The sequence below is a fragment of the Cervus elaphus genome, chromosome 15 (assembly GCF_910594005.1).
Source record: "Cervus elaphus chromosome 15, mCerEla1.1, whole genome shotgun sequence".
In the NCBI taxonomy this organism is placed as follows: Eukaryota; Metazoa; Chordata; class Mammalia; order Artiodactyla; family Cervidae; genus Cervus; species Cervus elaphus.
In genome coordinates, this window is record NC_057829.1 from 58,110,329 (window position 1) to 58,134,696 (window position 24,368).

The window sequence follows — 24,368 nt, forward strand, 5'->3', positions numbered from 1 at the left end:
GTTTATGCTTGGTCTGAGAACGTCAGGACCTGCCAAACGCGTTCTGTGCCTGTTTGTTTTAGCGAGACAAAGTCTTCAAAGTCCAGGTAACCATGACCCGGATGTAACCAATAGATACCAAGCCAGAGGGCAGCAATCTGGAGCAAACGCCTGCCTAGCTCGCTTCCTCTAAAGCTTCTAATCTCAGCATTCAAACTGGGTGTGCCTATCAATCCGTCCACCTGCTACACTCCACATGGCTCCACCCCGATTTCTAGCAGGATGTAGGCTCACCCCAAGAGGAAAACAGGGAGGCTGTGCCCCCTTGTGGAGTTCTCCCATTTCATAGGGGGCGAAATTGGTACTCAGAAGGGCGAATCAAGCTCAAGGACGCAGAACGAGTTAGTCCCAGTTCTCAGTCACTGGATTTATCTCTCTCAGCATTCTAATTTGCTTCAGCCCCAAAGCAGATAAACACAAATCAGTTCTTCACAAAGAAACCTTGAGTTGAAGTCTGAGACCTCAGAAAAGCGTTGACAAAGTCCCAGAAAACGTTGCGGATCCGGGAGACGCCTTCCCGGCCTGGGGACCGTCCTCTCCCCTTCAGCCCCACCCCTCCACCCGCAGCCCAGCTACATCCCGCACTCCTTTCTCACTCAGGTTCCAGGCCCCGCCCCGGAGGTCGCAGCCAATCGGAGAGCCTCGCCCCCGCCGGCAGTGACGTGCCCCCCGCAGCCGCGGGATTCAAACTCCCGGAAGCAGCTCCCGCGCCAAAGGGTGTGACTGGGCCGACGCGAGCGCGGCGCTTCGCCTCAGGTGCTGGCTGGCTGCGGGGAGGCGACCGCGGAGGGTGGCGGAGGCGGCCAGGACCCGCAGCCTTGAGGCCGGGTGTGACCGCGGGGGAGGCGGGGTCAGTGGGAGATCGCGCTGGCTGGGATTCAATCTCTGCCTACCTTGGAGCCAGTGGCCGTTCCCTGGCACTCACTTTGTGCCTGTCCCCGGAAGACCGTCGCCGATTGGATCCCCGCTTTCAGCTCTGCCCGTGAGTATTACCATCCTCTTTCAGACAAGCGCAGGGCGTTCTGGTGACTTGGCCACGTCCTTTCCTTAGTACAGAAATTTGCGGATTAGCAAGCACTTTCATGTCTATTCTACAAACATCTTCACCTCAGAGGTGAGAAAAAGGGTGCCTGTTTTTGCAGTTTTCTTTGCCTGTCTTCCCACAGGAGATCTTATGTGAAGGTGTTTGTAGATTTGCCTCCACTTGTAGAAGACGTGGCCTGTAGTAGATGCTTTGTGCCCTTTGCTAGGTATCTTAATCTTTCACCTTAGAATGGACAAAAATCCAGGGCTAACCTTTTCTGGTGGCTTAGTGGTAAAGAATTCGCCTACCAATGCAGGAGACGAGGTTCGATCCCTGGGATGGGGAGATCCCCTGGAGAAGGAAATGGCAACCCACTCCAATATTCTTGCCTGGGAAATTCTTCATGGACAGAGGAGCATGGTGGGCTACAGTCCATGGGGTCGCAAAAGTGGCACGGGACTTAGCGACTAAACAACCATAACATACAGGGTGACCCTAAAGGTCATTTTCATAGAGAAGCCTTCCCCACCTCAGCGTCTAAGTAAGTCTCCCTTACTTTTACTTGTATCATTTATCACTGTACTTTTCTTTTACTGGATAACATTTGTTTTCCAGTTTGAGGATCTATATTTGTTTCCTTGTTATTGCCTGCCTCCTCTGCTAGATTGAAAGTTCTGTCATGTAAGGGACATGTCTCTCTTTCATTCTTGTTTTCAGCCAGTTTTTACCCAGCACCTATTATGCTGCCTGGTAAATTAGGTTCTCCAATATTTTTTGAATGCATGAATAGTATATTCCTCTGGCTTCCTTAGTTACATTATTATTATTTTATTTTGGGATCCATAGGTGGGAAAATGCTTTTTAACCTCCCTAATTAAAGCTACTTTTATTATGTGCTCAGTATAGACTTGGGTTCGATCTTTGGGTCGGGAAGAACCCCTGGAGAAGGAAATGGCAACCCACTCCAGTATTCTCGCCTGGGAAATCCCCTGCACAGAGGAGTTTGGGCAGGCTATTAGTCCATGGGGTCAGAAAAGAGTCAGACATGACAGCAACAAAACTTTTCCTTACTTCTTGTTCTTAATTCCTGCCATTCCTGAATTCTTTGAATATTGGGTCTCCTTTTCCTATAAATGCCTCATACTGAATTCTTCTCACTTCTGCCCACTGTGCTCTCTGAACATTACAGTTAAGATAGAACTGAACTAGGCATATCTTCTAAAACAGAGGATGCACCATTATGTCAGGTAATGTTGTTTCAATGTCCAGATATTCAGAATTATATTATTTGTCATTGGCTTTTTATTCTGGAGTAAAGTTTGTCTTTGTGATCTAACTTTCAGGTTTCATTTAATGGCTTAATTATTGGTTATCCCTCTATTTTTTTTTTTTAATGAAACGTTTCTATTGAAGTATGACACACATAAGAATCCTGCACAAACACAGATGTACAGGTTGACATATTGAATACCTCCATGCATCTACCACCCAGATTTAAAATATATATATATTGTTGTTAGCAAGCGAGAAGCCATACCCCACTGTATCACTTCTATTTACATAGAAAGGTTCTTCTGCTTAGTAAATAGGTTATTAGATCTTTTCAAACCTGAGATTTGACTTTGTAAACTCAGATTTCTTTTTACAGGCACTTTAAGAGATGTCTTCCAGAAATCCCAAAGATTTAATTAAAAGTAAATGGGGACCAAAGCCTAGTAACTCCAAATCAGAAACTGCATTAGAAAAATTTAGGGGAGAAATTGAAGCTTTAAAAACATCAGTGGATGAAATAACAAGTGGAAAAGGAAAGCTGATTGATAAAGACAGACACAAACTTTTGGAGGTAAGACCTTTTAAACTGTAATAAGCCTTACTATGGTAGATGAGAAAGTATATGATATAATCTAGTTTTTATGTTCACTAAATGTAAACAACAAATCTAATCATGTCACCTTTGGGATTTAGATTTTAGCATGAAGGTTTAAAAACCCATTTAATCATGTATTTTGGCTACTTTACAAGTAATTTTTGTTTTTTTTTTTTTAAGGTAAAATCATTACAGATATCAGCATTTTGTATTCTGTTAAACTATATTTCCCTAATTTACAATTTGTTATGACATAGTCTGAAAAGGAGTTAGAAATATTAGAACTGGAGGGATTTAAAATTTAATCAGTTCAATTTATTTTGCAAGAGTACTTTTATTTTTCATAGTTAGAAAACAAATGATCCGTACTAAATAATATCATTGGATTTCTTTAAATTTTACTTTATAAGGCACATCATAAAACCAAATGATTTATTATTTTTTTAAATACATATTGAGGTGAATTCTTATTCAAGCATGGAGAAATGATCTATCACCAATTCTTAGACATAAGGATTATTTTGTAATCTGGTGAAAGAATCTAGTAGCTTTCCTGAGAGCTCTCTTTCCTATTCATTTTACTTCTGACAAGCAATGGCTGTCAAAATCCCTTTATAATCAATTGAAATTAAACTACCTATAACTTCTACTAGTTTGTTCTAGCTATGTCCATTAAAGCTACACAGAACAAATCTTTTTTTTTTTTTAATCCAATTGAGAGCTTTTCAGGTGTCCAAGGCTTCCCAGATGGCGCCAGTGGTAAAGAACCCACCTGCCAATGCAGGAGATTTAAGAGACGGGGTTTCAATCCCTGGGTTGGGAAGATCCCCTGTAGAAGGGCATGGAAAGATATTCCAGTGTTCTTGCCTGGAGAATCCCATGGACAAAGGAGCCGGATGGGCTACAGTCCATAGGGTTGCCAAGAGTTGGACATGACTGAAGTGACTTAGCATGCATACATGAGCAGATATACAAGGAAATCTTGCTTCCTCTTACATATCTATAGGCCAGCCCCATATTCTTCAGCTTTACTGGCTTTTTCTCATCCTTGTCACTTTCCTGAACACTTTTCTGGTGTTCATGTCCCTCTTGAATTAATGCTTCCAGATTGCACACAGTCACAAACACAGATTGAAACAGTACTATTATTTCCCCTAATCTGGATGCTGTACTCTATGAAATCTTAGAATTGTATTGGCTTCTTTGGTAACTGTGTCATAATACTGTCTTATCTTAAGCCGGTAGGCAACTAAAAATCCCCTCATCATTTTCACACAACCATCCAACTCTATGTCCCCGTCTTTATTTGAACAACTGTTTTTCCCGCCTACCCTCAAATGTGAGTTTTTAGTTTTAAGTTTTTTTCCTTTGTCAGCATGTAAAGCCATTTTACTTACTTTTTATATCATCTCTATATTAGTGCTTTCTCCCTTTTGTCAGCAAGAGTTTAACTAACATGCCTTCTTTAACTTTCCAATCCTTGAAAATGTTGAACACTCCCTTGAAGATCACCTTCTAGATTTGATACCAAATCTTTTTTTTTTCCAAATTGTTTATTAACAAAAAGCAAGTTTATGAATGTGCTTTTATACAGCTATAACATTCTGTAATATCTGAATTCTGTTGCTTCAAGTTCATCAGTGAGCATGTATCTGTTTGTGTGACTCAACTTTTAGCCATTAAAATGACTAGAATTGGCATGATGGGAGAATGACTAGCAGATACTCAGGTGAGAGCCAGCTTTTCTTTAGCTTTCTAAGTGGTCTCTCCTTTCTGTGTCCATGTCCCGTTCATTTTATATATATCTTAACCACAGCATTTATCATACTGCATAAACGTATTGGTCTAACTCTCTATGAGCTCTCTGATCATTTTTTTGGTCCTGGTATCTGGTATAATGCTGACTTGATACATAATAAATACTTCCTACACACTTGTTGTAATGTACTGTTTATTTTTGTGTTTGACCTGGCCTTGTTCTAAGATTCTTCTTAGTTTATATCTAGAAAATTCGAGTCCTTGAGGCTGAGAGAGAGAAGAATGTTTATCGCCTCACAGAAAAGGACAAAGAAATACAGCGACTCAGAGACCAGCTAAAAGCCAAGCACAGCACTACTGCATTGCTTGAACAGCTGGAAGAGAAAACGAAGGAAGTTGAAAGAAGAGAACAGCTGTTGAAATCCTTGTCTGAAGAGACAGATGTGTTGAAGAAACAGTTGTCTGCTACAACTGCAAGGCTTGCTGAACTTGAAGGCAAGGCCAATACACTTCATTTATCACAGGTACTAATTTCTTTAAAACCTGTTTTTTTTCTTTTTTTTTTTGGTCTTTTCTGATACAGTTTGTAATTCTTAGGAGGAATGGGTTTGTTAAAACATCCTTGTCAAATGGTGAAACAGTATAGTATACTAACAGGTTTACTTTTTTTTTTTTTTATCATAGTCTGGTTCTTCTCTATAAGCAAAAATAGGTAATATGGCTCCCTCCACTGACCATACCATTGTTTTGCCCAAGGGAGTATTCAGAATACAGACACTGCTGTGTATCTACAATAGCCAGGAAGTATTTATTGAATTCTTTTTTTCTTTAGTTTGTATTGTGAGAACAATGGCTTCATTTTTGGGTTACTTTTCATATTTGAGATACCCAATTAAAATAGCAAGTATGCTTTTCTCCTGTCTTGTGTTTTAGAGTCATTAGTGTAGTAGAAAGAGCAGGGATTTATGGGTCGGCAGCTCTGAATTCAGATTCCACTTGCTAGCTGTGTGAGTCTAAACAAATTTCTTAACCTTTCTAGCCTTAGAAACAATGCTAGAATTCATTAGACCCCTCTCCTAAATCTGTTTCCACATCAGTAAAATGAGGATACGAGTACTGGAGATTAAATGTTACAATATATGTGAATAACCTAGCAGAGTGCCTGCCATGTGAAGTGAAAGTCGCTCAGTTGTGTCTGACTCTTTGTGATTCCATGGACTGTAGCCCTCCAGGCTCCTCTGTCCATGGGATTCTCCAGGCAAGAATACTGGAGTGGCTTGCCATTTCCTTCTCCAGGGGATCTTCCCAACCCAGGGATCGAACCCAAGTCATTGCAGGCAGACGCTTTACCATCTGAGCCACCATAGTGCTAAATAGTTTCTTATTGATCAGAACTTTGATTCTCTTGAAAATTTGGACATGTGAATAATACTAATACTACGGCTCTTAACACTACCTACAGAAGAAAGGGCACTTCTCTGGTAGCTTAGATGGTAAAGAATCTGCCTACAATGCAGGATACCTGGGTTTGATTCCTGGGTCAGGAAGATCCCCTGGAGATGGGAATGGCAACCCGCTCCAGTATTCTTGCCTGGAGAATCCCACGGACAGAGGAGCCTGGTGGCTATAGTCCATGGGGTTGCAAAAAGTCGGACACCACTGAGTGACCAAAACTTACTTACTTACAGAAGAAAATCTATTGCTTTCAAATAAATGCTTCAGTGATGTTAAGGGTCTTTGTACTTTATCTCCCCTTTAGAGCGGGGCTTCCTACTCTAAGAGAATTTGCCTGCCAATGCAAAAGATGTGGGCTTGAGCCTTGTGTCGGGAGGCTAGAGGAAGAAATGGCAACCCACTTCACTATTGCCTGGAAAATCCCATGGAACGGAGGAGCCTGGCAGGCTACAGTCCATATGGTTGCAAAGAGTTGGACACGACTGAACGACTTCACTTTCACTTTAACTTAAAGCTCAAGAATTAGTTTCTCTACTTTTGAAGATGGAAATATAAATCTTGGTAGAAATGATAATTTTTAAAATGTATTCATATAATTACTGTGGGATACTCACTGTTAATTTCTGTATTAGTCAGTGTATCTAATCACCTGACAACCCACCTCCAAATCTCAGAGTCTTATACAAGTGATTATCTTTCCGCTCATGTCACAGCTTATTTTAGGTTGGAGTGGAGGAGGCTTTGCTCCACAGAATCATTCAGAGATCCAGGTTCCTTCCTTCTAGTGGCTTCCCCATCTCTCAGAGTGTAGTCCTCCACCAGATCCTTTATACACAGCTGTGGGCTAGACAGCATGTGAAGAACTGGGTTAGCCTGTGGGGTCTAGGCCTAGGATTGACATATCTCATTTCTGCTTACATTCCATTGGACATAATTCAGTCTCATGACCTTACTAACCACAGGAAAGGCTGGGAAAGGTGGTTTGCAGTGTGCCCAGGATAAAAGGAAAGAAATGTGATGAACTATCTCTGTCATGGTTTCCACCTGAAGGACTAAATTGAGAGGGGGAAAGAGCACCTCTAGAGAAAAGAATATATATTTTGAGCTTTCTTGCCATCCTTAACACAAGTCTCTTTACTCAGAGCTGTTAAGAGCTTTTTATGAGCTTTGTTGGCTAGCTTTGGTACCTTACCACCTGGAAAATGAAAGTGTTGTCACTCAGTCGTGTTCGACTCTTTGCGACCCCATGGACTGTAACCTGCCAGGCTCCTCCATCCATGGAATTCTCCAGGTAAGAATACTGGAGGGGGTCTTCCCAACTCAGAGATCAAATCTGGTCAAACTGGATCTCCTGCAGGTGGATTCTTGACCGTCTGAGCCACCAACTTACTGTCTAGTTCCCCTCTTTTATTGCCTCTGAAAAAATGAAGAAAAAAGAGGAGACAAATTATATTTTGAGTTCTATATGAATGAATACTAATTAATACTATTGCTAATGTTGAATATAAATATGATTCTAGAAAACAAAATTTATCTTTTATTTGACAATTTAATATTTTTCAGATTTCATTTAAATAGGCCAGTTGCTTGGTTTTGTTTCCTGGTGAAAATCAGGGCTGTTCATATCCACTGAGGGCTAGTCTGGTGATTCTGGGGTCCAGATGACCTCAGATATCAAATTAGATATGAAATCTCAGGGTGTCCAATCTGCTTAGGAGGCCTCCAGGACTCCAGGACTAATTCTGCACTGCTACTCATCACCTGGCATGTACCAGTTCTGGGTTTTGGGATGTATGTGAAATATACTGTCTTGTTATGAAGTTAAGTATAATGAGGAAGCTTATGTTCTTAAATTATCATGTTAACTACTATTGATTTACTTACAGACTGTGGCTACAAGTTGCTTAAATTCATCAATGAGTAATGTTCATGAAATGGAAGTACAGCTGAAAGATGTAAGTTCGTTTTTATTTTATTAAGTTATGGCTAAAGAGGACTAATTCCTTTATTATTAAATTTCATGGAAATTGACAACAGTAATGCTGTAGCTTGAAAAAAATCTTTTGAGGAGACGAAGAAATGAATGGTTTCAGATCATCTCTCTGGGTTACCACATTTAAGTCTCTTTCCAGACTTTTAAGAGGGTCAGTTCCTCTAAGTATGGTCTCTTTAGGCTAGAAAACCTTGGAAATCATCCATTTCTACCAAATAACTCAAGAATGTCCTGTTTTCACTTAAATCTAATTTGCTCAACTATTTTATTATAATAATGTAATTTAATATGTATTGTTTTTTCTTTTTGTTTACCCATGCTAGATGTCCTCTTTAATTTGAAATTTTTCCCTTGAAACAGTATTTGCTTTCCTAGTTTGAAAAGGAAATACATTCTTTGTGTATTCAATATTTCTTTTTCCTAGAATTGGATATGAGGTTAGCTGTATTATTCCAAACTTATATCTTAAATGGATTGGTGGGTTGCATTGAAAATTAAATAAATTGGGGACATAGGACTAGTGGTCACAGTGTGTTTTTTCAAATTTTAAGATTAGATATGCGAAGTATGAAATTCTTGATTTAATTATTGGGTCAATAGGTAGATACTGTGTTTCCAGAAGTATTACTGGCATGTCTACCCTGATCTAAGTATGCTCTTAAGAGTCCTGTTTTAAAAAAAAAAGAGTCCTGTTTTATCTCACGTAGCAGGCATACCTTGAGGCCTATTTGATTTTCAAGAAAAGAATTTAAATCCGTTAGTGTCTGTATAACTGGGTTCTAGAGTACCCTTATCAAAGTAATTTACCTAGAGGTAACTAAAATAAAAAAGAAACACAATTCTTAAAGAACTATCAAAATAAGTTTTTTTGTTTGTCATATATTATCCCCAGCATTTAGATAATTGGAAAGAATGACTAGATGGAATCTGGTGAAGTTTCTTGAATTTTATAGTGTCTCTTTTAGCAAAGTGCCTGAAAATAGATGCTGTTTTCTTAAATCCATGTGTAATTTTTAGGCTTCTCAGTGCTAACTGCTTCAAATATCAACTAAAGTTATTTTTATGTAATGACGATTAGTCTGGGGTAGAACCTGAGAGTCTTCATTTCCAATAAGTTTCAGGTGCTGCTGCTACTGTTGGTGGTCTGAGGACCACCATGTGAGAACCATTAACTTACACTTGAGGAGTGAGAGGTGGCCAAGCTCTGGTTATCCCTTTGGGATCTCAGCAAATCTTTCAGACCAGGGGGAGAATTATAGTTGGAAGACTGAGGAGCAGGGAAAGAGAAATCTCACTCCTAAGTCTACAGGACTCAGCCATTCTAGTCCTATACCCTCTACAGAGCTCCTACAAAACTTCCTGTAGAAGTTTGCCCACCTGTTTTAAGAATCAGTGTTTGTTAGGCTAAAATAAGTCCTAAAAATCTGTTTTACTTCTCTTAGGGCCAAGCCATATCATTCCTCAGCTATCATTTAGGTCTGGCTCATATTTTGAAACAATTACATCGTGTTAATGCTGTAATCGCCTTCCTGATAGCTCAGTTGATAAAGAATCCACCTGCAATGCAGGAGACCCTGGTTGGATTCCTGGGTTGGAAAGATCCCCTGAAGAAGGGATAGGCTACCCACTCCAGTTTTCTTGGGCTTCCTTGTGGCTCAGCTGGTAAAGAATCTGCCCGCAATGCAGGAGACCAGGGTTCAATCCCTGGGTTGGGAAGATCCCCTGGAAAAGGGAAAGGCTACCTACTCCAGTATTCTGGCCTGGAGAATTGCATGGCAGTCCATGGGGTCACAAAGAGTAGGACACGACTGAGCGACATTCACTTTCAATGCTGTAATCATTATCCAGTGTCAGTAACTTTAAAACCAAATAGCTAAATGTCAGTTTTAATAGGCATTTCTTGCTCTTGATTTTAAAAATCTGATTTTTAGGGAATTCCCTGGTGGTCCAGTGGTTAGGACTCTAGGCTTCCACTGCAGGGGGTATGGTTTTGATCCACCGTCGGGGAACTATGATCCATAAAGCCACATGGTACAGCCAAAAAAAAAAAAAAAATCTGACTTTTAAACATAGAAGTACTGAAGATAAATAATAGTTATTTTTAATTTGGAAAAAAATCAAATTTACAGAAAAGTTATAAGAATGGAAAATAGTACACACATAAGTTCACATACTCTTTACCAAAATTGAACTCATTAGCATTTTATCCCATGTTATACTTTCTCTTTCAGTTCCCGCCCCTATCCACACACATACACATACACACACAAACATAATATTTTTTCTGAACCATGAAATAGTTGCATATATCTACAGCCTTTTCAGCCTGTATATTCCTAAGAATGAGGACACTGTTACATGACCACCATACAGATATCACCTTTAATAAGTTTAACATGGGCATAATACTTCTGTGTAATCTACCATCCGTATTCCAGTTTTGTCAATTGACGCACATTTTTTCTTCCTTCAATATAGGCTAACATTTCAATCTATGTTAGAGTTTTTGCCCAAGGAAATATTTAATGGATCCCTGCCAAAGCAGGAGAAAGAGCTTTCATGGCATTCCCCATGGCTTCACTTTACCTGTTTCTGTGTTTTTATTGATAACTTGGGTGAATATGATAAATGCATGTCTAACAAATGTGTAGAGACACAAAGCTGGAAGAGATAACTAATGTGAGGAGGACTCTAAAGATGCAAAACTCATAATGTCAACATCCACTGAAAGCTATCAAATCTACTTTTTGTTGATTCTATAAAGAAATGAAAGTAGATACAGTCAGTGAGATCAGGAGTAAAGAAATGTTTATTACTTTATTGAAGTAACATCGCCATCATGTGGCCCTTTAGAATAATGTCTCATCCTCGCTTTGGCAGCACGTATACTAAAATCAGGCTTCCCTGGTGGATCATATAGTAAAGAATCTGCAGTGTGGGAGACCTGGTTCTATCCCTGGGTTGGGAAGATCCCCTGGAGAAGGGAATGGCAACCCACTCCAGTATTTTTGTCTGGAGAATTCCATGGACAGAGGAGCCTGTCAGGCTACATACAGTCCATGGGGTTGCAAAGAGTTGGACACAACTGAGCAACTAACACACACACACACACACACATATATTTTACTTCAGTTGAGTTACACCAGGCAGCTTTTTTGTTAAGAACTTTGTGTTTGTGCCATCTCTTTTCTGGCAGCCCTAAAGGATAAAAAGTCATACCTCCTGGCTGCCACACTTTAATCATTGATAATAATTAATTCCCCCAGGTCAAGGATGAATTATGACACAAAGGATACATATTATACACTTGTAATACTACAGAAATAGTTATGGTAGTTCTATGACAAAATATTTTGATTACATTTTCATGCATTACTTCATTAATTAGTAATAGATTTTTGAAAGTGTTTTATTCTTTTTGAATCACTAAATGTATTGTTCTACTGTGCGTAAGGAACTTCTAGATCCCTTCCTGCCCTCTCGTCCCTCCTCTGAACACTCTCGAACTCCTGTCTAGGTCTACAAGGCTTTCTGGTTCTTGAAGGCATTTTCTCCACCCCATGTTGTCAACATCATTCACAAACATTCATCAGGCAGCTTCCAGGTACAGAAGCACAAATAAGGAACTGTGAAATAAAATATCTAAACAAGCCTGTGCCCAGCTGTCAGAGGGCTCAGGGTATAGTTAAGATAAGAAGTATCATCAGGAAGCAATCAAGAGTTCATGAGTATAAGATGCCAGGTAGACAATGGACACAAAAATCACTAGTTGCTTATGAAGGAGGGAAGTTTGATGAGGAGAGTTACGGTGAGGAGCCTTGAAAGATAAGCCTGGGCTCACTGGAACTTGCTGTAATGTGGAATTTAAGTGGGCAGATAACATAGGAAGGGATTGTAGAGCACTCTGCAAGAAGGGAAGAGGCACAGAGGGTGTGCATTATTTTGTAGACAACAAGGAAGCAGTGAAGGGGAAAGGTCAGGCTGTGATTTGAAGGGATGGGAATTGGCAGATTGTGGACAATTTTAATGTCAGCCTAAAGGACATGGAACAACAGACTGATTCCAAATAGGAAAGGGAGTACGTCAAGGCTGTATATTGTCACCCTGCTTATTTAACTTATATGCAGAGTACATCATGAGAAACGTTGGGCTGGAAGAAGCAGAGGCTGGAATCAAGATTGCCGGGAGAAATATCAATAACTTCAGATATGTCATGACAGATGACACCACCCTTATGGCAGAAAAGTGAAGAGGAACTAAAAAGCCTCTTGATGAAAATGAAAGAGGAGAGTGAAAAAGTTGGCTTAAAGCCTAACATTCAGAAAACTAAGATCATGGCATCTGGTCCCATCACTTCATGGAAAGTAGATGGGGAAACAGTGGAAACAGTGTCAGACTTTATTTTTTGGGGTTCCAAAATTTGGAAGGAAAGTTATGACCAACCTAGAGAGCATATTAAAAAGCAGAGACATTACTTTGTCAACAAAGGTCCGTCTAGTCAAGGCTATGGTTTTTCCAGTGGTCATGTATGGATGTGAGAGTTGGACTGTGAAGAAAGCTGAGCACCAAAGAATTGATGCTTTTGAACTGTGGTGTTGGAGAAGACTCTTGAGAATCCCTTGGACTGCAAGGAGATCCAACCAGTCCATCCTAAAGGAGATCAGTCCTGGGTGTTCATTGGAAGGACTGATGCTGAAGCTGAAACTCCAGTACTTTGGCCACCTCATGTGAAGAGTTGACTCATTGGAAAAGACTCTGATGCTGGGAGGGATTGAGGGCAGGAGGAGCAGGGGACGACAGAAGATGAGATGGCTGTATGACATCACCGACTCGATGGGCATGAGTTTGAGTAAACTCCGGGAGTTGGTGATGAACAGGGAGGCCTGGCGTGCTGCGATTCATGGGGTCGCAAAGAGTCGAACACGACTGAGCGACTGAACTGAATTGAAAAGAACCTAGCTTCAGTTTCAGCGAGTGTTTTCCTGAAGCTTTAAAATATTGTTATTAATATAATTAAAACAACTTAGCACTTCAGGGGATCGAGGAAGAGGTTGAATTGAACTTATTAGCTGTAGCTATTTTGCCTCAAAATATTCAGCGATCATTATATTAATTGACCTAAAGCTATGGGTCATGGCCTGTGTCTCGTCTCACTGTTCTTGATGAGGAAATCAGCCCCCAAGTGAGGACTTATAAATCCCCAAATTACCAAGATCCAACAGTGAACCACTGCTCAAGCAGGTATTTCTGTGGGGGTAGATAAGTCTTGGGCTTCCCTGGTGGCTCAGATGGTAAAGAATCCGCCTGCAATGTGGGAGACCTGGGTTCGATCCCTGGTTGGGAAGATCCCCTGGAGAAGGGAACATCTACCCACTCCAGTATTCTTGCCTGGAGAATTCCATGGACAGAGGAGCCTGGCAGGCTACAATCCATGGGGTCACAAGGAGTCAGATACGACTGAGCGAGTTTCACTTTCATGTAAGTCTTGGCTTCTCTGGGGCCTCAGATGGTAAAGAGTCTGCCTGCAGTGTGGAAAAACTGGGTTCAATCCCTGGATCAGGAAGATAGATCCCCTGGAGGAGGCAATGGCAACCCACTCCAGTATTCTTGCCTGGGGAATCCCATGGACAGAGGAGCCTGGTGGGCTACAGTCCACCGGGTCGCAGAATTGGACATGAAAAGAGTGACTCACACTTTCATGTTAAGCAAGTCAGCACAAGTGGCACAGGCAGAGGGCTCAGTACCAATGAGCTTGGCCATTGGTGAAGGGGTTTTAGCATCAGTGTGTGTACCTCCTTCTGGGGCCCTTAACATTTTACACCTGTGACCTTAGATTTAGCTGTGCATGTTCTCTTTACACAAGTAGTTGTTGAGACTTACTTCCTCAGCCTTCCAGAAACATAGAACAAAAAGGGGGCAGTCCCTGATAGCTCAGTTGGTAAAGAATCCGCCTGCAATGCAGGAGACCTCTGTTTGATTGCTGGGTCAGGAAGATCCTCTGGAGAAGGGATAGGCTACCCACTCCAGTACTCTTGGGCTTCCCTGTGGCTCAGCTGGTAAAGAATCCACCTGCAATGTGGGAGACCTGGGTTCGATCCCTGGGTTGGGAAGATCCCCTGGAGAAGGGAAAGGCTACCCACTCCAGTTTTCTGGCCAGGAGAATTCCATGGACTATATATATAGTCCCTGGGGTCACAAAGAGTCAGACATGACTGAGCGACTTTCACTTCACTTTCCATGCACTTGGATAGAAGACCTAGATTGGAAAGGAGAGAAGAGTTGTAATCTCATTGCATTTTGGTGCTAAAGTATAAGCATTTCAAGACTTTGTTTTCCCTCTACTACTCACAGGCGAATCTTCTTTGCTAGCTTTCAACTTGAATTTCTGTCCTGCTGCTACTGACAAAACAGGGGGTATGGGTGAACGGGGGGTGTTTATACAGTTGTGTACAGCCCTGGCAGGCTCCTTTGGCTTTGCCTTTGACTGAATTTCCAAGGATCCAACGGTTAAGACCAGTGAGAGTTAGAATCAGAGTAGATATCAATTTGTCCCAGTTAAAAATAAAAATATCAATAGAATTTTTCACTAAAAAATTTCATAAATCTTTGGGCTTCCCTGGTGGCCCAGGGGTTAAGAATCCACCTTGCAATGCAAGGGACATGGGTTTGATCCCTGGTCCGGGAAGATACCACATGCTGCAGACCATCTAAGCCTGTGATCCTCAACTACTAATGCCTGAGAGCGTAGAGCCCATGCTCCACAACAAAAGATGCCACTGCAGTGAGAAGCCCACACTCCACAACTAGAGAGTAGGCCCCACTCTCTGCAAGTAGAGAAAGCCCATGCACAACAATGATGACCCAGTGCAGCCAAAAATAAATAAATAAAATAAATATTACCTTTCATAAACCTATACACCCCTGTCCATATATGCTACCTTGATTTATCCACTGAAGTTAACGTAGCTTCTTCTGTGAATATTTGCTAATATCTTGCCACAGATCAGGTGGAATGAGCCACAGAAAATGTAGATGAGATTTTATAAAATTTTCCAACTTTTGCTAGGTGGCTGGTAAAGCATGGCTAGGTTCTTGTAGGAAAGATGTAACTGAAATGAAAAATTAACATGAGCAGTAATGGTAAAGTAAACCACTTTCCCTGTTACCAGCTAACTTAAATAGACATAGTTTATTTTATTAATATTGCCCATCATTCAAATAATTTCTCAACTATACATTGTATGCAAAAGCTGGGAGTCCTTTTGGAAGAGCATGGTCTGCCACTTCAAGGAACTTAATATAAAGAATCTGTCTGCAGTGCAGGAGACATAGGAGATAACAGATTCAATCCCTGGGTGAGGAAGAGCCCCTGGAGTAGGAAATGGCAACCTACTCCAGTATTCTTGCCTGGAAAATTCCATGGACAGATAAGCCTGGCGGGCTGTAGTCCATGGGGTCATGAAGAGTAGGACTCAACTGAGTGACTAAGCATGCATAATCTATTTGAAACGGCAAACACAGAAAAAAGCTAATGAGGGTTGGTAAAATAAGTTTTTAAAATATGTAGATATGTGTTTATAACAACTGAGTTCCTAAACCCCTATACAAACTAGATGAAAGTTTCCATTTGGTGATTTTTGAGCTCTAAAAGATGAAAACTGGTGATAAAGAAAGGGGGTGGTGTTTGAGTTGGTTCTCCGGGAGGCAGACGCAAGATGGAGTAGTCAGCAGCGCAGTTTATTGGGGAGCCACATCTGTGAAAGGAAGAGGAAGGCCCAGGATTGAGGCGGGGTGGGGAGGTGGCACTGTCAGAGCAGGATGCACGCCTGACAGAGCCTCTGTCCACCCCTTGGAGAGCCCCCAGGCAGAGCCCTCGGGTGGGTGGAAATACCTCTCAAAGAGTACTGAGCACTGCATCTCCACCTCTGCCACAAAGACATTCTATTAACAGGGAATGATGTGGATACCAACACGAGGCAAACTGTATAGGAGACAGCGGACAGATGAACGTAACCCTGTGTGGACATGACTTGGCCATGTTATTTGGAATTCTGAAGGTGTATGGCCTTGGAACATGTCTCTGTGTCGGAAGCTTTACAGTGATGCCTGGAATCATTCTGTGATATGAGCCATCAAGTATTTATATGCTGGAAAAGACTGCATACCATGTGGTCCCTTGTCCATTTGAAGGGTTTGGGTTTTGATTATTGATTTGCTTTCATTTTCACTTTGAGGCTCTGGAGAAAAATCAGCAGTGGCTTGTGTATGATCAGCAGCGAGAGGTCTACGTGAAAGGACTTCTAGCAAAGATCTTTGAGTTGGAACAGAAAGTGGAAACAGCCCCTCAGACACTCCCGCAGCAGACAAAAAAGACTGAATCAGAAGGTACTGGTATAAAAATGTTCTTCTGGGTTGTCCTGCCTGACATTTTCCAAAAAGAGAGATGCATCAAATTTAGATTCTTATAGATCTGTGTTATAAAGTAAAACAAGAGCAGATCTGCTAGGCCTGAAGTAAGAAATCCCATTTTAGCCAATCTTCTGAATTCATCTCCCATTGTTTTCTGACACCAGAGGGTGAGAGGCACAGGGTAAAGGGATCTTGCAGCTCTGCAGGCACGTTAGGTTTTTTCCACCTTGCAAGTCCTTTCCCTCCTTCAAAGTCCTGCTCCAGCTTCATTTCCCCTGGTGCTAGCCTTGTCAGTGACTATCTTGTTATTCTACTTCCCTTTAGCAGTTATTCATATCAACTCTAGGAGAAAGATTACATTTTTATACATGATGCTTCAATCATTTGAATCTCACCCTAGAACTGAGATTAAGTTCTTATCAGTGATGCTGTCTGTTTGCCAAAGGCTTTGCAGCTTCTTTGATCTCCATTGAGTTTCACAAGAGCCTAAGAGCAAGGGCAGAAAGAATCATTATTCTCATTTTACAAATAGATTCAGCAGTTCCAGGTGATGAGCCAGGAAAAGAAAAACCTCTGTGCAAGGCACTCATTTAAATGACTGACAGCCCTACTGGTTCTGGAGCCTTGAATTACAGAAAGAGAAGGCTCATAATCCCAGAGCTTCACATTTGAATATTTAAAATGAAGCTAATGCTAAAACAGTACGAAAGGAATGTCTCTAGAGATAATTCAAAGCTGTTTATCCCTCAGGGGACAAAGTTACTACTGTACTGCCATTATAAATTTGCTACACGTGAAAGTAGGTTTTTAATTATGGGTGAAGTGTAGCTTTTTCCTTTGGTAATATGATTTTTCTTTTCTCTCTCCCTCTCTTATTTTCTCTCTCTTACTTTCTCTCTCTCTCTGTGTTTTATCAAAGTGGTATACGCGTTAATGTCTCTATTTGTTTTTTTGTTTTCTTTAGACATTACTGACATGCCCACCCCCGGAATAATTATATTACTGTTTCTGGCTCTTCTGTCTATTCATTTTGTAACTTCAAGTAGTATACCTGAACTTCTGTTTCTTGTTCTGTCAAACATCAACCATGATCCCTGTGTCTCTTGAGTCTTCGTTTTTGAGGATGAGGAAATAATGTGATCATGGATACAGAAACATAGTTACATTCATTTCTTCAGGAAAATTACCTATTTTGTAAAGTGAGTTGTGCCATGATATATTTGTCACAGGTTATCTTCAAGAAGAAAAGCAAAAATATTACAACCATCTCTTGGCAAATGCAAAAAAAGATCTTGAAGTGGAACGACAAACCATAACTCAGCTGAATTTTGAACTGAGTGAATTTCGAAGAAAATATGAAGAAACCCAAAAAGAAGTGCAAGATTTAAATCAACTGTTGTGTTCCCAAAGAAAGGCAGATGTACAACATCTGGAAGATGACAGGCAGAAAACAGAGAAAATACAGAGGCTCAAGGAAGAGAATGATCTTGCCAGAGAAAAACTTGACGAAGAGAAGAAGAGATCTGAAGAGCTGTTATCTCAGGTGAGTCTAACCAGCATGGTTTTCCATGGTTCGTAAGCCAGAATTTCTATGGTACTTACTAAGTGTCAGGGGCTATTTTAACTACTTAGGAACCAGCATGGAACAACACAAGTTCCTACCCCCTCATAGGAGTTCATGCTAAGAAGGGAGACAGACCATAAGCAAGTACCTAAATAAAACAGGGTAGTATGATCGAGAGAAATTGAGGCCAGTGAAGGCCTCAGTGAGGAGATGGTATTTGGACAAAGCTGATGGTGAGAAGGCACCAGCGAGGTGAGTGACTGGGAATTCCCTCCTGGTGAAGGGATCACAGACATAAAGGTTCTGAGTGAGGAAGAGGTAGGCATGTGTAAGAAGCTGAAAGGGGAGAGTGAGGAGGAGGTAGGTATGTGTGGGAAGCTGAAAGAAGGGGATCCAGGTTGATTCCTAGGCTGGCACTGTGAGCTGTTCTCAAGTTAATTCACTGTATACCTTCCATGTTCTCACTATACTCATAGCCAGATCTGGAATGTCTGTCTCAGTAATGTTGGCATTACTATGTTAGATTTATTACAATTGAGTGCTATTTCAACAGAAACTTATTAAATTTTCCCCCACAGTGTGAAATAATGGAAAACACATAATTTGGGGTCCATCCCAGGTCTCTCATTGAGGATGTGTAGCCTGAGGAAAATCAGCTAACTTCTTTGACTGACAGGTTATTTGTGTGTCAAATTAATAATAATAAATCTTATAACCTCTTCTCACCTCATAGGACTTTTGTGAAGGTCAGCTGAGAGAAGGTGAAAGCACTTTGTAAATTAAAGGACTAGGTAAATGTTAGTTACTGCTACTCTTAGAATAGTGATTTCGAAAATCCTCCAAAATTTGAGAGAGAGGGAAAAAATGGCTTATAACATTTGCCTTCTCAGTCTTTACCATGCTCACTTCTGCCTAGAGGTGTGAGCAGTGATATTTACAAAAGATTAAGCAGAAATGATTGAAAATTTGGCTCCAACTCTGTGGCTGAGAAGGCCAAGCTCTGCCAGCTTTGTTATTCTACTCAGAAATATCAGTGAATGTTAAGACCTGCTTGTCTACTTTGACTTAGCGCTTTCTGTCTACATTCAGTCTGTGCCTCAGGGAACTCGGCCCGGGTGGTACTGCTCAGCTGCTTGCATAGATAGCTGTCCAACCACAGCTGGAAGGGCTCGCCCAGAAGAGCAGGTGTTGCCCTGGTTAAAGATGTGACATTTGCGAGCCTTTCATGCATCCTGGGTCAAGGTCAAGCTATAAAAAGTTGATGTGACAGTGTTGGTTCTATTTACATCCTACAGGTCCAGTTTCTTTACACATCTTTGTTGAAGCAGGAGGAGGAACAAACAAGGGTAGCTCTGTTGGAACAACAGGTACTCATGAGGGTTTCTTCTAAATTCAGTTTAACTTTTGAGAAAATGGAATTTTTCCTCATGTTTACACTGTTGTATGAAGAACCATTTGTAAGTTCTATAAAATGTTTTTTTAAAAAACTTTTAACAAAAGTATTGAAAGTGACGACTTACGCCAGCCATATGTTCCCATTACTATCTTTAGGCTAAACCAAATTCTCTAAGGTGACATGGCAATTTTCTTGACAGATAGATGTTTGCCTTAGCAAACTTTCTTCTTCCCTAAATGGCTGGTAGTCTGACAGGATGTTCCTAATAGAACTACTTGATAACTTCAAGTAGAACTCAAAGAGAGACCAGTTACTCTCAGAGACTAGAGATTTTTAGTATATTCGAAACCAGGGAACAGCCATCTCCTTCCCTTCCCCACAAAAAGGAGGATGAGGAGGACAGATTCTAACCAGCAACTTCTTAAGCTGTTCCTCACTCACTTAGACCTCACGCTTTGGCTTTGTTCCTTGGACAGAGTTTCTTCATTTATCAACATCTACCTGTGCTCAGAGGAGTTCTTACTCTGATGGCACAACACGTTTTTTTCTTGTGATCCTAAAGAAACATCCAGTCAGGAAAACTAGACAGTATACAGTAGCTGTCATTGTCTTATCTTGGGCACTTTTTTCCAGATGCAGGCATGTACTTTAGACTTTGAAAATGAAAAACTTGACCGTCAAAATATGCAACATCAATTGCATGTAATTCTTAAGGAGCTCCGCAAAGCAAGAAATCAAATAACACAGTTGGAATCCTTGGTGAGTCTGGAATGGTTAAACAAAAACTTATTTCATCTTTCTTTTTCTGCCATCTTTCTATTTATATGTCAAAGCAGTTCCCAAAATAGGAGGATACAGTTTAAGAATAGCTGTTTCTTAAATCAGTCAAATCAAATCCCTTTGCCTCATTTGAAGCATCTGCCCTTTGAGCATCAGTTCAAAGTACTAGACAGAGGGACATTACCAGCCTCTTGGTAATGATAACATTACCAGTGCCTGGGATCACCCCCACCCACTCTGGGCTCTGTGATTCTAGAGGCACTGAACAGAGCTTGGCCTGGGGGACAAAGGGAGCAAGGCAGGGCAGTTTTAGATCCTGAACTGAAGTTGTGCTTTTCTCTTAAAAAAAAAAAAAAAGAAAAAATTGTTGCTTTTAGGGCTAATGGACTTTTACTGTTAATACACTCTTGTAGGCATACTGATATAAGCATATTCTGTGGATTACCTTGAATACATAACCTTTTAAAACATTAACCTTTTTAATAACATTGCTTCTATGAGGAAATGGTTTTGATTTACCTATTATCATTCTACTAATAAGCTTTGAGGGACTTCCCTGATGGCTCAGTAATAAAGAATACACCTGCCAATGCAGGAGATCATTTGATTCCTGGGTGGGGAAGATCCCCTGGAGAAGGAAATGGCAACCCACTCTAGTATTCTTGCTTGGGAAATCCTATGGACAGAGGAGTCTCGTGGGCTACAGCCCATGGAGCTGCGAAAGAGTCAGACACAAATTAGAAGCTAAAGAACCACACAGCAAGCTCTGGACCAAACCTGTTAGGGTCTGTTCCATTAGCCCATATTTTGTATATGATCCTTGTATGGCAGAATATTTGCACAGGGTGAAAGGTCACAAATAGAATTTCTCAGTTTTCGAAAGAGAACAAAGCAGTTTTTAAAATCATTTGCAATTTCTTTATGAATAAAAGACAGAAAATAATTTTTTAGCTCTGTTTATGTCATTGATTTTTACCATAATATTTAAAATTGAAATTTAGAATCCATTCTTATTTATGACTGTTTATCAAAGAACAGGAAGCCAAACAGTGTACAAATGAATCCATAATTTTCCTGTATTTTTCTTTGTTTTCCTGCCATTCATTTTCACAGTATGCTGTAAAATGTTCATTTTTAGCTTTACTGACTGTTCTAAATTTCTCAGGGAAAAAAACATGAAAATGAGATATCACAAATGAATTATACAGTATCTTAGTCGTTCCTGTGTATAATCTGTTTGACCTGCTAAGATTTTTTGCTGCTCTTAATTCCATACAGTTCTTTATTGCTGAAGTTGCCCGTCTTTAACCTAGCAATCTTTGTCAGCATTGCCCATAGTCCTACCTTTACATGAGACTCTAAGCATTTTAATAAAACCTGCTACGTAAACGCCTGATCCTAGTACTTCCTGGGTAATTTCAGTGATTTATAACAACCTCATAAGGCTTCCCAGGTGATGCTAGTGGTAAAGAATCCACCTGCCAATGCAGGAGACATAAGAGATGTGGGTTTGATCTCTGGGTAGGGAAGATCCTCTTTAGAAGGGCATGGCAACCCACTCCAGTATTCTTGGCCTGGAGAAGAATTCCATAGACAGAGAATCCTGGTAGGCTACAGTCCGTAGGGTCACAAAGAGTTGGACACAACTCAAGGGACTTAGCATGCATGCGTAACCACTTTGTGGTAAGTTACCAGTGTAATACCAGTGACTGGAGAGATTCAGAAGAAAATCTAGCTAGAGGGCTGAAGCAACTGGAGTATCTATGGAGCAGTTACAGCTGCTGAATGGTAGACCATCTATACAAACCATGTTCATTTGACACTTATTTTTCAGAAGCAGATTCGCGAATTTGCCTTCACAGAGCCATTAGTCACTTTCCAAAAGGAGACTGAAAACAGAGGAAAAGTTGCCTCACCAAAAAGTCCCACTGCTGCATTAAATGAAAGCCTGGTGGAATGTCCTAAGTGCAATATCCAATATCCAGCCACTGAACACCGAGATCTACTCGTCCACGTTGAATACTGTTCCAAGTAGCAATGTGATTATTCTTTGTTTTTGTGTCAAAAGATTCAATACTGTATCTTATGTTAGCTAGTGGACATTTTGAATTGCTTATTTCACCTCACATCAGAAACTGCCTGTCTACCTTTAAGACGCTAGCATAGCAGTGAATCATTGTGTTTTGTTTTTGTTTTTGTTTTTTTGCCTGCTTTGCATTTCCGAGCATTGAATGCTGAGACCACCAACATTTTGCACTGTTAAACTACTTGATGAAGAAAACATAGTTCAGGTTATTGCTTGTAGGTCAAATCTATTACACCAACAAGCAAATATTTTCTGTTTTTTGGATTTTTAAAAAATCAAAAGCAATTAACCAGGGATCTTTATTGTTATTATTTTTTAATCCAAGCACTTCGTAAGCCTGCCATTCTGACTTTGATGTCCTTTGTGAAGAGATGGTGATGCTTTTTTCTTTTCATTTATATTTCCTTTCTATGATAGAGCAGTTATTAGAAAGGTTGGGCATTTTCTTCATCTTTATTGCTGCTTACTGTTGAAACTGTAGACCTAGCTGTGTTTGAAGCACAAAGCAGATTCTGTTTAAGGAATACTCCTTACTCACCACATGGTGTTTTCTGTGATGTTAACTGGCTATACCTTTAACTTGAATTTCATCAGCACATGTTAGTTAGCTAAAATTGTTAAAATGAATTTTAACAAAACCACTGAGCCCTCTCTTTTGATATGCAAATGTTTTATTTATTTATTTTTGGCACTCTTAAAAGCTGGGTGATGTAATGAGCAGATATTTGCTTATCTGAATATTTTTATACATGTGTGCATAAACCAACTTTTTTTTTTTTATTTCTTCAGGTTTTCTAAAGTGCTTAACACTGGGCTACTGTTGGTAATGTAAAGGAGAAAAGAATAAAGAGTTATTTAATAAATTTTGCTATGAGGAGAGTATATGTATATAGACAGGTATTTTAAGATTTCTGTCCCGAGAAGGGTGCCAGAGAGTTACAGATAAACATACAGTGTGAAATGATTTCCTTTAGGATTGGTTTGTTTGATCTTGCAGTCCAAGGGACCCTAAAGTCTTCTTCAACACCACAGTTCGAAAACGTCAATTCTTTGGTGCTCAGCCTTCTTTGTGGTCCAAATCATGGTTTCTGGGGGGTGGGAACCATGAAATGTACTTTATCAATGAGTTCTCTAGATGCATTTTGGTGTATCACTGAAGACAGAACTACTGAACTAGCCCAACCTTGACTCCCTGATGAAACAGAGCCCCAGAGAGGGGTGTGACTTAGCCAGGTCACTTAGCAGGTTTGTAGGAACATGAGGGAGGCCCAGACTCCCAGTGGGAGTGGTTGTTAGAGCCACTACCATTTTGGCTTGTATGAAATGATTCCTGCAAAATTACTCTTTCCAAGATCCCAGTGCTCTGCCTTCTAAGGCAAATCCAGTATTTATTGGTCTGTTTCTCTTTATTTGCCTTATTGTTTGTGCTGTGCTCTCTGCTGTGAACCTAACATCTTTTGGCTTTGGGTGGTTGAGTGGGAAACAAGAGTAAGACACTGAAGAATACAATCTATTGCGTGCTGTGCTGTACTTGGTTGCTCAGTCGTGTCTGACTCTTTGTGACCCCATGGACTATAGCCCACCAGTCTCCCCTGTCTATCAGGATTCTCCAGGCAAGAATACTGAAGTGGGTTGCCATGTCCTCCTCCAGGGGATCTTCCCAACCCAGGGATTGAACCCAGGTCTCCTGCATTGCAGGTGGATTCTTTACAAGCTGAGCTACCAGGGAAACCCCCAATCTAGTGGTGACACCCAAGGTAAAAGGTAGGTTCACCAAAGGTAAAAGGTAGGTTCAAGCTAGGGTTTTGCCCAGGATCTGAAGAGATAATGGAGAAAGGGGCAGGGAAGGCTGAACCCTAGGGTGCATCCTATGGTCCACAAGTAGACAGGAGCACTCAGATTCAGATTAAAGTTGTGTCTCTCAAACCAAGCAACAGAAAAAGGAATGACATGCCCCTGTATGACAATGAATTAACACCTGACAATAACCTTCACTT

The 24,368-nt window shown here is 40.7% G+C and overlaps 1 protein-coding gene across 2 annotated transcripts; it reads left to right on the forward strand.

Moving 5' to 3' along the window:
- Nucleotides 1–729: 729 nt before the first annotated feature.
- CEP55 (centrosomal protein 55) lies at nucleotides 730–23,234 on the forward strand. 2 transcript variants are annotated; one of them, XM_043926564.1, is made up of 9 exons: nucleotides 730–1,021; nucleotides 2,698–2,906; nucleotides 4,937–5,212; nucleotides 8,030–8,098; nucleotides 16,371–16,521; nucleotides 17,775–18,088; nucleotides 19,405–19,476; nucleotides 20,139–20,264; nucleotides 22,120–23,234. In XM_043926564.1, exons 2-9 carry the CDS (start codon nucleotides 2,724–2,726, stop codon nucleotides 22,318–22,320), a joined length of 1,392 nt encoding a protein of 463 aa, XP_043782499.1. In that variant the 5' UTR covers nucleotides 730–1,021; nucleotides 2,698–2,723; the 3' UTR covers nucleotides 22,321–23,234. The 2 variants fall into 2 exon arrangements, with proteins under 2 accessions (XP_043782499.1, XP_043782498.1); XM_043926563.1 differs by having other exon boundaries at nucleotides 2,712–2,906.
- The last annotated feature ends 1,134 nt before the right edge of the window (nucleotides 23,235–24,368 follow it).

Excerpts from the sequence above, each read along its gene's own strand:
- CEP55 (XM_043926564.1), top strand. The coding sequence starts at position 2,724 with ATGTCTTCCAGAAATCCCAAAGATTTAATTAAAAGTAAATGGGGACCA. Across the intron at positions 8,099-16,370 it reads TGGAAGTACAGCTGAAAGAT|GCTCTGGAGAAAAATCAGCA; the intron begins GTAAGTTCGTTT and ends TTTCACTTTGAG. Across the intron at positions 20,265-22,119 it reads TAACACAGTTGGAATCCTTG|AAGCAGATTCGCGAATTTGC; the intron begins GTGAGTCTGGAA and ends CTTATTTTTCAG.